This window comes from Buteo buteo, chromosome 5 (assembly GCF_964188355.1).
Source record: "Buteo buteo chromosome 5, bButBut1.hap1.1, whole genome shotgun sequence".
NCBI lineage: Eukaryota > Metazoa > Chordata > Aves > Accipitriformes > Accipitridae > Buteo > Buteo buteo.
In genome coordinates this window covers 9,370,168-9,383,131 of record NC_134175.1, presented here as the reverse complement: position 1 = coordinate 9,383,131, position 12,964 = coordinate 9,370,168, and the positions used below count along the sequence as shown (strand labels likewise).

General features: G+C 48.6%; 1 protein-coding gene across 15 annotated transcripts in view; it reads right to left on the bottom strand.

Moving 5' to 3' along the window:
- Positions 1-12,725, bottom strand: part of ZBTB40 (zinc finger and BTB domain containing 40) — a 42,109-nt gene extending 29,384 nt beyond the window's left edge. For 5 of the 15 annotated variants that reach the window (XR_012650370.1, XM_075027615.1, XM_075027625.1 and 2 more), the window contains exons 1-4: positions 12,588-12,725; positions 10,998-11,130; positions 4,301-5,088; positions 3,539-3,672 (exon numbers count right to left, since the gene is read on the bottom strand). Coding sequence is in view for 14 of the 15 variants with exons in the window: in XM_075027615.1 (XP_074883716.1) it covers positions 3,539-3,672; positions 4,301-5,027 (861 nt within the window). In the remaining variant the exon portion in view is untranslated. Of the gene's footprint in view, positions 1-3,538; positions 3,673-4,300; positions 5,375-5,396; positions 5,499-6,139; positions 6,356-10,997; positions 11,131-12,587 lie in introns of those variants that run through there. The other 10 variants (XM_075027616.1, XM_075027624.1, XM_075027627.1 and 7 more) reach the window with 10 other exon arrangements.
- Positions 12,726-12,964: the final 239 nt, after the last annotated feature.

Genomic DNA, 12,964 nt, shown 5'->3' with positions numbered 1-12,964 from the left:
TCACTGACAAGGGACACCCCAGTACCAGCAACACTCCATGGAGAATGCTGACCCCTGCTTGCTCCCTGCAACAGGAACAAAAGCTCAGCCCAAACTTCCACACAAGTACACCAGAACAGGGGGAAAAAATGTTCTCCAGCTCTGCCACTACAAAATAAAACCCTCACAACCTATCACTCCTAATCAGGATGCAGAAGATAACAGGAAACTTCTTTCTTCTGCCACATCCAGAAATCCCTGCAGCTGCAAATGAAGGACGACAATAATTGGACAGGCCCATAGGCAATGGAAATGATCCACAAGCACAGTGATATTTATTCTACGTGGGAGAATCAACGCTCCCCCACTTCATCTGAACCCAGAAGTAGAGGGAACAAATGAGCTGTGCAATAATTTGAATTGAGTTTCTCTAAGAGAGCACAGGAAGATAAGACTTGACACCAGCAAAGCTCTTCTACGCTTACCCAAATTACTGCAATTTCAGTCTTGTTCTCATTTCCAAGCAGGTTTCATCCAGGCCAGAACCAAATTAAATAGGAATAGTTTATGTGAGATACACAGAGAGACTCTAAAACAAAAACAACCTCAAAAATCATATCTCCCTAAATAGAAAAGCAACTAATCTGCATTTTTCAGCCCAGGGAGCAGAACGTAACATCAAACTTGGAGAGAAGCAACAATTCTCACAAAAGCAAGCCTTGCACCACAAACCTCCTTAGGGAAAAACCTCACGACCTAACAAATCTCTGCTGGAGGTAGCAGGAAATAAGGCAGCAACACCAGAGGGGAGCAGACAGGAGCACTGTGGGGAACAAGGCACCCATGCAGGGACAAGCTCACAAGCAAAGGAATAGAAATACAGGGGCTACATCCAAGGCAAAATCCCACGGAAACCAAAGGAGCCTGAACACCAGGACAGCCTCAGTGTCAAGAGGCAGGCTTGCAAAACCCGCATGAACACCCGCAAGCCCCCACGCTGCCCAGGCTTTGCTGTCCAAAACACATCGCTGCTTGCCTTTAGAGATAAGCCACCCACAAAAGGCTCCTGAGCAGAAGGACATGCAGGAGGGATGGGAGATCTCCCTTGCAGCAGGGCAAGCACACCCAGCAAGACTGCTTAGTACAAAGAAACAGCATCTCACCGGCTGCCTGACGGACTTTTACTTGCTCTGAGGCACCTAAAAGACTTCAAGCAAATGACTGGCAAAATAATACAAAAAAAAAAAAAAAAAAGGGTGGGGAGGGGGAGAAGGAGAGAGGAAAAAAAATAATCCATTGACGCCTACCACTAGCACAATCTCAGCCTTAATTACACATCCCAAGCTGGGCTCTTTGGAGCTGAACTTGCACTTTAAGCATGACTTTAAAAACACACCGCTGTGTTTCCCCCGAAGAAAATACTGGGCCCTTGTGGGAAAAAGCTACTTTGTCTGCTGGAAACAGAGCCCAGGCTCAGTGCCGGTGCCCACAGGTCCTGCTTGTCCCAGATGGGAGCTCAGAGAGGGACAGATCTGGCTGAGCCCTCGCTTACAACAGGCTGCAGTCTGTGCCCCCCACTGCCCTGGGGCTGACGCTTTTCATGCTTGTCACAGCTGAGAAGTGGTTTTTCAGGAAGGCTTAGAGAAAATCCATTTCTCATTTATTCAGCATTTATTTAAAGCTGCAGAGAAGTTGTCCAGCTGCCATTTTGTGGTCAGACACCAACTGTCTCCGAGCTCCACAACCTCTCGCTTGGCTCCTGCCGCAACAGCTCATTTGGGAGCATAAAGGGCCAGGCACAGGTCTGCAAACCTCACCTGCTGGGTCTTGGAGGCGCTGAAGAAACACAAAACATCAGTTACTGCAAAGCAACAGAAAATGGGGCTGTTATGCAGAGCAAAAGCAAGTCAGCACACCTGCCTGGGCATTCTGCTGGTGTGGTTCTGCCCTGTGACCGTGGAGGCAGCACAACTGGGCAAGGGAAGGCATGCCAGTACAGGTGATGCCTGCTGTCATGGGTGCATGGAGCTGCCAAATCTCTTCTGGCAGCACCCATCCACATCACACAGCACCCTCCCCAGCTCTGCTCCAATTGCCAAGGTGCAGAATAGGTAAAACCTTAAATTTTTCCGATCAGGGTGATGAACAAATGTACAAAAACCTAATCTTTCTCAAGGTGTACAGGCATGCTGACAGCAATGCACTCACAGGTGCTTGTCAGCCCAGTCAGGCTTGGGCTTGCTGCTACAAACACTAATTAGGACCCACATTTCCCTCCTAAAGCCCCAGAGATGTTAAGTTCAGCACCATTAGGAAGGTCAGCAGCTAAGGGAACACGGGCTTCCCTCCGTGAACATTTAAAGGCTCGTCAGAGAAGAAACCTGCACTCCCTGACTCAAGGGAATTCTCCTCCCTGCTGCCATACAGGTTTTTTTCCAATAAGCATGTTGCCTTGGGTTTTTAAAAGCAGAACATCACCACAGCCAAAATGTCCCATAGTCATACTGCGGACCAAGTGACTTGCATCCAGACAGATTCCTGGCCAGCAAGCGCATGGAAACCTAGATAGCACTGCAGCCCCCCAACCAAAGAAATAGCATTTCTTGGCTTCAAAAGGTCAGCTAACCATGAAGCAACTGAAAAGCTGTCAATAAAACAGTCGCACTCTCATTTTTCCACATACAGAAAAGGTACACAGGGCAGTTCATGCAGCCTGGTATGAGAAACACTCTATCCAAAACAGACCAGGTGAGGAGAGCAAGTACAGTCCCATCCTCACTCCGTAGTGGCCACAGCTTTTTCCGTAGACTCTGCGATCATGCAGGAGTGTGCAGCCAGCATGAGTGCCCTCCTGACACAATCATTTCCAAGCTCTGTGTCCTGCACCACTGCTATACCAATACGGACGTAACCTGCTGTTTCTGCAGCGGCTTTGAGCCGGTACGACAGCTGGTATCTGTTTACCATTGTTCACAGCCCAGAGTATCAGTATCCTTCAGGATTAACCAAGCACCAGACTCAAATATCCCCTCCAACAGTAACTCGAGCGTCATTCATCAGCGACGACTGCTTTTAAAGCGGCACATCGCCAGGAGAAGCTCAGCGGGGTGGCACCCATAGCCCCCCCCCGCAAAACGCTCCCCACAAGCAGCCTGCCATACGCAGAGTGGAGCAGATGCTCCGCGGCAAGCCCTCACTGAGGGCTCGGGAAGTCTATTTTGGGATCTCATATGTCAGTCGTTTACAAGTCAATACAGTTCCCAAAGCAAATGCCATAAACAGGAGGACAGAAATCAGTGCTGGAGCTCTTCTACAACACAACAAAGATATCTTCAGGGCAGGACATATACTTCCTCACCTATGTGCATGAGCAGCTTGCTCTTACAGATGCTTCTCTCCGGGGCGTTATTCAGGTGAGCATGTGTTGTCCTTCAAACAACCAGGCACCAGAGCCCCAGTTGCCCATGAAACAACTTCCTAAACAGGGCACAAACTATTCTAGCCCTCAGCAGGGTAAAAAAAAAAAACTTGTAGCATTTACCCAAGTAAACACACCTACCTCCTTTTGAGAGGCATCAATTTCTCTGCACTCTTCTAGTCTTTTCAGCACAGCTTGGTTATCAGAAAGGGCCTCTGAGAAAACACTTTCATACTGAAGAAAGAAATCCAGTTTACAGCTTTTGCTCTCTGCTGCTGTGTGAGAGAAACAAGACAAGTTATTTGCTAATTGAAGGGATTCACAGAAAGTATGATGTGATTGAAAGGCATCAGTTTGTAACCAGCACGTTGGCTATAATAGGGAAACTGTGACTCACAAATCCCTTCCAAAGATATCACACTGCCTGGAGGGAAAACCAACAGTTTATTTAACACCAGTTATAAATGGAACATTTATTTTAAACCCAGTACAGTCTCTGTTTTCCTCCCATGCTGAACAGGAGTTTAAAGGATAAGGTAGCATTAGCAGGCAACTCTGTTCACTTACTGTTATACAGATTGTCTTATCAACCTCATGTCCTGCACTAACGCAGATCCCACTGTACGTCAGATGCAATCACATGCATGAGTAAGAAAAGTTTTGCTCGCTACGGCTCTGTCAAAGTGGTGAGCGAGAAGCAACTGCAAAGGCCAAAGGAGAGTATTGCACAGTGCTAAAGGAAGGAAGTCCCTGCAGAAAAGGGGTACATGTTGGTGCTGCTCTCAACCCAGGGCAAACTAAAAAGAACAAACAGAGAGGAAAAGATGCCCTGTAAAAGAAAAACGTGAGTCAATGCAGTTGCAAACAAGAGGCAATACTGAGCCCAGACCTGTAAAGTCTCACCTAAATCCCTCGCTCCTCCTTTCTCATCTGGAGGCTCAGCAAGCTCCTCTTCCACACAGCCACCCTGCCTGGCACAGGCAGGCTGATCAGGACAAGAGCCTGAATCCTCCTGGAGGGATCTGGAGTCACTCAACATCGTGTTCTGCTGAACCCAGGTGTGATTCACGGCAAGTTCCTGGCCAGGAGAAACATCTGCTTCCATTTCTGCTTCTAAAGGGCTAGGAAAAGGGGAAACTCTCTGAGGAAGGAGGATATCTGTTTTTCCTTCATCAGGTTTTTCAGACCGGGGCAGGTTATTAGCTTCAGCATGGTTTCCAGATGAGTCTGCTGCCTGGCTGGAGACTTCTCTCACTACCTGGTCCTGAGTAGAACAGCTGATGAGGTCTCTGAGGAGGTTTTTGCAACTAACAGCCACATCAAACATCTGCAGACTATCTGCCACAGAGATAACTTTGGTGAAATTGTGTTTCCCCAGGGGGAGTTTGCCACTGTACATCATCTCCAGCAGGAGTGCAAACTCCTCAGGAGTCATCACAGAAGCATCGATGGAGATGGTGTCCGTGCTGTCCAACAAGGATTTAAAAAGCAGGCTGGCAGCAGCCAAAACCACCTTGTGTGCTCTAAAATGAACATTCCCAACAAAGATGGCGCAATCGCAGAACTGCTGCTCTTTGCAAAGAGCGTACAGCTGCTGCAGCAGCTGCTTGCTGTAACTGGGAAGCTCCATGGCACCAGGGTCTACTGGCCTCCTCTCGCTGTGGACTCCACACTGCTTTCACAAAGCCCAGCTAGGTTAAAAAAAAAAAAAAAGATCCTGTTAGCACTTTGCTCAGATACTAGCCAGACAGAAAGAAAGAGTAAGCAAAAATTACTTTTCAGTTTATACCTCCTAGTAGTTTACTATGCTGCAGTTCAGTGGTTCCAGCAAGAGGCCCCATTCTGAACTCACACTCCCTAAATTCATCAACCTACCATACTAGAGCTGAAGAGTCTAGATACTGTTCAAATATAAATATATCAGAAAGAGCTTGGAAATGAGTACTGAGTCCCAGGAGCTATAAAAAAGGGAGAAGAGACTCCCTGATGTTCCTCCTACCATACAACCTGAGGTGTGAATGCTCTTCAGATCAGGCACTGCAGTGCCAGGCTTTGCCTGAATCCAGAAGCTGGAGCTGATGCCAAATTCAACAGCTGGTTTCTGAAAGGGCAGGAAGATCTGTTCAGACTATCTACCAAACACAGAAGAGAATCTGAGGTGCTGGTTTTGACATGCAAAGCACTAGGTGGTTTGGGACTAGTTAATCTCTCCATGTCACTACTAAGATCAGCAGGGGCATGCAAGCGTTAGAGATAGAGGTCTGCTTGCAGCCCAGGGCCTTCAGCACCTCCCTTCTCAGCACACCACAGTTGTAACTCATCAATTTACAAGTCTTTTCCCCCAAGCCGTAATTTCTTGCAGAAGTCCACAGCCCTAATCCCATACACCAGAGCCTCACTTTTACTTCTTCACCCCTGCCCCCGTTACAGGAGGGAGAACAGATAGGACATCTGCCAACGGAATTTTTATCAGCGGGCTATCTGGTGTTTTTATCTAAGCTAGACAAGATAAAGATGTTACTGCCTTGTCTACACACTAGGATGCCTAACACTGGTGCTGGCAATGATGCTGAAACAAAACAGCATGTGCACTAGAGGAAGAGCACCTGGATAGACACGATTTACATGACCTTCAACTGCTTAACATCTTTGCACTCAGCTTCCCACTCTCTTGTAAAGAATAGGAGTAATATTGCCTATCATCAGGGCACAAGCTTTAATGAGCCAATGCTCATACACCACCTTGAAGCGCGGTCTTGCACAAAAGCAGGCTCAGAGCAACTTCCAACTTGCACCAAATTGCAAGTTGCAAGCAGGCGCTGGGCGCAGGTTGAGCTGGCATCTCACTCCCACAAGGCGCCAACCCCTCTGGAGCTCAGACTCTGTGGGAAGCAGGATCTCATGCCCACAGGCGGGCAGGTCTCCAGCTGTCCTTCTGCATGGCACTGCCTGTGGTAGCTGTGGGAAGACAGGAGGAGCCAAGAGACATCACTTCATACCAAAGCTACAGACTGCCGAGCAACTGGTTGGTAGATACCACCCATACAAGAGAGCTCTCCTGCTCAGCCAAGAGCTCCCCCATGCTTTAAAGAGAAAGTACTATGTAATTTGCTTTTCAATCATCAGGATAAGATCACAGATGGTTTTGACATCACCTCAAAACAGAGATGTCATGCTCTCCATCTGAATACCTTTGAAGCAAGAGCACAGGGTAGGTGGGTCCTTTTCTGGAAGGCAGGGAAACCTAAGTAGCTACCCTACCCTCCTACTTCCCAGGAGCCAGAGCTTCTCCAGGCACATTGCTGCGAAAGGCTGTCTGGTCTGCAGCTCATCTCTGCTACTTTGCAAGTACCAGATCCACCCCCTCACCCGTGCACAGTGCTGGCCACCTGCACTTCTAGCCTATTAAATATGTGGGCTCTGCTATCCTCCCACACTGTTGTAGATCAGAGTAACCAAGCTGCCATGAGCAGAGTTGCTGCTGGTCGTGGGAGAAGGAGACCCATTTCTTTTGCCATGCTCAATGTAATAGCAGTTTTAGTCCACCCACTCCTTCCCTGGAGCTGAAGGACTTCCAGTATCTGAGATGAAATTGGGTCTGCTGGTTAATTAATAATAGCTGTGGCTCTTCCTACAAAAGGACAAGGAGGAAACATTGATGTCCTGGAAGAGGTGTCTGTTCACTTTGCCATGAACAGCCTTCTGCATAAAACCTATCATTTCCACCGTGGCAAGCTGGAAGAAGCAGCAGCACCGTCTGCTCCCTCTATTCCTGGCAAGAATATAGAAGACATATTTGCCCATGACAGCTCAAAATAGTAAAGCTCTAAGCAGCCTAGCAGCATCTCCCCTTCTTCATTACAGCAACCCAGAGCACTGGAAAATGTGTCCTGAGCAATTAGATCAGATATCTTTGTTTAAATACATTTTACTTCTTTAATTACAGGGACCCAAAGATCCAGTACTGCCAAAGAGAACAGATATTTTTTAACAAGGGGTGATGGCCAAGACCATCCTCAAGGCAATTGCCCCCTACTTAGAACACGCTTCAGGCTTTTATTCAAAGCTTACAGCCAGAAGGGACCACCACCAGCATCATTTTTCATCCGTCACTGCCTCCTAGATTTCTGGACTCAGTAACTTGGGTTTGGCTAAAGTTTCTCTTCCAGCAAGGTGTCCAGTCATGATAAGACCTGATTTTTAGGGGGAGGACGCTCCACTGCCATAGGTCTTCTAACTGTTAAATTACATGCCTCATTTCTTACTGAGTTTGTCCAGCTTCATTTCCCAGCCATCTTCTAGACAGCTTTTGGGAGATTTGTCTGGGACTGGGCTGAACTGGGAATCTCTCTGAGAGCAGGTAACTAACACCTCAGCAGCAATGACTGCTTACAGAGCATGAGCCATCTACCTCTGCCAGCACCACTGGCAAGAAAAAGCCATTTGTTACTTTTTCAGCTTAAAGCTGCTTCTCTGCATCCTCTTTGGACCCAGGCTCACTGGAGTTTTTTTATGAATTTCAAACTTAAGACAAGTGGGCTGCTTCTGGGGTCTCTGACACCTGAGCCACCAGAGCACTTCCCTATTCCAAAATACCAGCTCACTTGAGTCAGAAGAAGGGACAGAGGAGACAGAGGTATTTGCTCATCTTAGCTGCCCTCCAGATGGGCTTTGCAAAAGAATGATGAATCTTTTGAGGAACATCAAGGGACATCTTAAGCCTTGTCCTGACAGCTTCCCAGGGAGAACACCAAGGTGGCTCAGGAGTCAGTTCCACTGACTTCCAGAGAGACTGCAAAGTCAATCAATTTGAGTCACATTTTCAAAAGTGCCCAATATTCCTAAGCCTCTACTCAAACACATGTTGATAAATGTCCTCCTCTTCATCCTTAAGCAGCAGTTATCATCTGGGACTGCTCTCAGGACACCCACTTCAGCAAAGAAGCCCCTTCTTCTGAACCTCCCAAGTACAGGAAGTCCACAATGGGTCTGCCCCAAACATTATACTCCACCATCCAGTTCCATCTCTTTCACCCTTTTCCCAGGTATTTCTGTCCTCATACACCTCCACAGTTTGAGGGGATCATGTCTTTCTCTTTAAGCTACATTAGAACAGGAGAAGGATATGTTGATAGCAACAACACTTCTTCACAGAGGAGGAAGAAATGGGAACACCCAATTCTGTCTACATAACCAAAAAGGAGTTTCCAAATTAAATTACTTCCCTTCATCATTCATATAATTACTTCAATCCAGATTCAAAAGCCATCCACATCACTAGTCTTATCAAAAGATAATTGAAATTTAGGACTGAGCACTTTAGCAATTACATGCTACAGAGACAGGTGCTCCAAAGATGTACAGATGAGACCATCCCTCCCTTGCAGTTATGAGGCTGCCGCAGTACCACACATTGTCAGAAAGTCCATCACAAGGCACAGAAAGAATTTTAATGCTACCACAGCCTTAGTAAAAGGTATACCTCTCACTGCCCTAGTTAAGGGCTTTTACAAGGTGCTGGTCAACACACCTGCTGGCATTAATAAAATAATGCCAAAAGCTACTTCCTGCGTTGATTAGTAGCATCTCAGTAGCCAGCTTGAAGATGCATTCCATGCCTGAAATTATTCCTTGGGATGCACATGGAGCAGGCTTTTTTTAGCTTTCACAAAAAAATTTTAAAAAACCCCAACAAACTATTGCTGCACTGCCAAGGAATTAAGCAATACACACTGCTTTTTAAAGGCACAAACCCACAGCCTTGCGCTCCCTCTTCTGACAGCGCAGTGCAATGCAATGCACAGACGGATGATAAAGCTTACTAAAACCAATCCGCACACCCCGTGCAAAAGTAGAAGAAAGCAAATCCTATGCAAACTCTAAAAAGCTAAAACAAAGCGTGTAGAAAAAAATAAAAGTGGACAGAAAGAGAGAAGCAAAATGGAAGAATCCAACTTCTCTCTCTTAAGTAAATGCCACTTCTGTTAGAGCTGATTAGAGGGTCTCACAGAAGCAGCCCAACAACCCTCCTGTACCTGCACTCTTAGCTTTCTGCTCAAGGGAGCTAAAATCCAAAGTGGTCATTGAAGTAAGTGCAGGTCCCAGCCCAGGAAGGCTTCCTGCCCCTGTGAGTGGAGCTCACTCCATCACTACCCATTTTGCACTTACTTAAAGGCTCGTTTCAAAAGACTCATGTAAATCAGTAAATGCAGCAGGATGGAAAGCTGAGATTCATTCCCTTGTGTTACCTGGCCCTGCAGTCCCTTGGGTACAACAGCAGCCTCCAGGCAATAGGCAACTTTCTGTTTTTAGCTCTGAGGAGTTAAGGACAGTGACAGCCTTAAATCAGAATCTGAATGCTTTTTGTGTGTGTTTACCAGTTTCCTGTTTTCTTGTTACTAAGATGATGACCTTACAAAGAGGGTTATTGGAAAGCCAGAAAATCATGTACTGCAATTCAATTTTCTTACCTCTCCCACCAAAAGTAATTCAGTCTTTGGAGTGTTGAAAGAGGCTAAGGGGTCATTACCTTTCTCTGGGGCGTTCCAAAGGGCCAGAGCAAGCAGCTCTCCCAGAGGATAATGTAAAATCCAGTACGAGGAGCCAGGGCACACCAATTTGTTTTTCAATCTATTTTATTTCAGTTCAGAGCATCAGTGCAGACAGATAACAGAGGAAAATAAGCAACACTTTGACTAAATTCAGCGCCCCACAGTCTCTAAAGGCAGCAGAATATACCGTTCAAAAAACATGCAACACTTTGGCTATCTGTCTGCGCTGATGCTCTGAATGGAAATATAATAGATTGAAAAAAGAATAGGTATGCTTCAGCTCTTAACAGCAAGTCTTCCATTACTCTTCAAAGCGAAGGCTGATGCCTATCCCTCCTGGAATAGGGTTGCCCCAACAAGAGAATGAAATCATGCAGTGGAAAACCAGCACAAACACAAAGCAAGAGCTAAAGTTTGCTCCAGTCGCTGCTCAACCTTGTCTCACTGTGCCCCAGAATACTGGAAGTGCTAATTGTATTTTGCAAGTTCCCATAACATTCCCTCAAAAACCAAAAGTTGGACATCTGAACTCCTGTTTGTCAGGTAGCTTTATACCAGAGAAGATTGCATGTTGTAATTTATTAGTGGCTTTTTTTTAAAAAAAAAAACAAAACACTACTTTGACCAGCTTTTGCGATCCATTTTGCTGTCAGCAGAAGTGCAGAAGACATTTTTTCCTACACCCAAGAGCAGACATGGTACAATGTACCCGTACGGTGCCTTGATCCAAAGGTCTTTTCAAGCACACAGGGAAAAAAGCTTTAAAATGACACTTCTCAAGCATGGTCAGCCCAAAATGGGAGCAATTCCCTCAGACTTGTTAGTAAAGTACGCAGAATTACTTTGAGCTGAATCTATCAAGACAGCAAACCAGGAAGCACCTGGACTTCCACCGCTGTCACCTCCTGCTTCAGGCCATCAGAGAGGCACCTCCACAACCCTGAAACTCCATTAAAGCAAAAGGACCTACAACAACTCTTTGAACGTGAGTGCAGCTGCTTTAAAACACAGAGGAGGATGCAGCAATGTAAAAGCCTAACAGCATTTACCTCAGTAAGCCAACTCACTTCCTCCGTCTCCTGGAAGACTTCTGTAACTGCTGAGCTGCAGTCTGGGAGACAACAGGCGCATCCTCAGCACCTGCTTTAAGCAGTTATGTTGAGGCCGTTAACTCAAAATATACTGGAAAGAGAGATGAAACAAGGGCAAATGAGCAAGGCATGGAGGCTGGGGTGGTCAGCTGGGAGAAGACATCTGGTCTGGTCTGTACTATAACAGGCTATTCCTGCATCACCCTGTCCTTGCACCAGGGTTTGAAACCCAAATTCCTCCTCAAACACAAGACACTTGGTATCTCTTAACCAAAAACCTGCAGAATCAGGCTGCCTTATGTCATATCTGGGCCCATAAATCAGATGTGCCAGCTTTCCTTTCCACCACAGAAGAAGTTACCCCTGAAAGTCACCTACAAGCCTGTCTCTCTCTGGGAAGGAGATGGATTTTATTGACCAGGACCCACCACAGCGCATTTCCATAACACTTCTAACCTGACCTGGGGACAGGCTGCTACAGAAAGGAGCAGCCTTGCTCCTCCCTTCTCCGTGCTCCTCTGCAGCAGCTCTGCCAAGCTGGTGACCACACAAGAAAACTGGGATCAGACCGCTGATTTCTTGGCTCAGTGCAAAAAACCTATTTATTTATCTCTTGATGGGTCAGTCTTCTAACCCATCATCTCAATGAACAGGCATAACTAGCCATCCAAAGCAAAGGAGAGGAATATGTAGCAAAAGGCATGGAAGAGCAAGGTAATGCCTTTCCCTGCCTACCTTTAAAATACTTTCTGGGAGGTTCACAGCTTCTGCCCAAGCAGGGGACACAGCTCAAAGAGCCCCTAAAGCGCATCTAATGAGAACCATCTTAGGGTGGTCAGTAGTATCCAGCTGACAGGCTTTGGCCCACAGATAGAGCTGCAATTTTGGTGGAAGAATCTTTGCTTGTAAGCGTAGGTTACAAAAGGAAAGACTCAGGCCATATTTTCCATGGCAGTGACACAATCAACCAGCTCACTTCGGCAGAAGGGACACGGGTAGTGTTTTAAATGCGAGGGACTGCAGCCCTTCAATTCTTTGGCCACCCGTGGAGCATCTATCAAGCACAACTTGATTTAACACAGCACTCCCGTGGGGGATCCACCCTCCCGGCCAGGCTGCAGGCAAGGGCAGCCCCCAGGCTCCCTTCAGCCTCCTTGGGCCGCCTGCGAAGCCTTCCCAGGAGCCGGTCCCTCCCTGCGGGTGAGGACAGACTCTCCCATCCCCCTGCCCACCCGGGACGAGGCAAACCGCCCCATCCCCGGCGCGGCAGAGCCCGGGCCCAGCTGCCCTCCCTTCCCCCCCGACCCGCGCGGGTTTGGTACCGGGGTGGGGAGACGAGGCCTGGTCCCGGCGGGGGAGGCCGGAGATGGGGACAGCCCGGCGGGGGGGGGGGGGAACTGCCCGCCGAGCCCCTCCGGGACACCCACGGGGGCAGCCCGCAGCGGAGGGGCCGAGCGAGGTGAGGTGAGGTGGGACAAGCCGGGCCCGGCCGCCCCCGCAGCGCGGCGCAGCCCCCAGCCCGGCCGACGCCACCGTCGCCATGGTTACCTTTATTGGGAGCGGCGCGGCGGACACGGCTCGCGGCGGCAGCGGCCGCCGCCGCGGGAACAATAAAGCTTCAACAACAGCCGCCCCTCCTCCCCCCGCCCCCCTCAGCGGCGCTGGCCCGCGCGCCGCCATCTTGAAGCGGCACAGGGCCGGCTCCCGCGGCACGTGACGGAGGGGCAAAGGGCGGGCGGGGGTGGGGGGAGGAGAGAAAGAGCGCGCGAGCCGCCGCCGGCAGCTGGGCATGCGCAGTTCTCTCGCGCGCCCTGCCCGCGCGAGCGGCTCCCTCACACCCCCCCCCCCCACACACACCCCCCCTCCCCTCCCGGGCCGCTCTGAGGGGGCGAGCGCCGGTGGGCGCCGGGCCGGCTCCTGCCGCC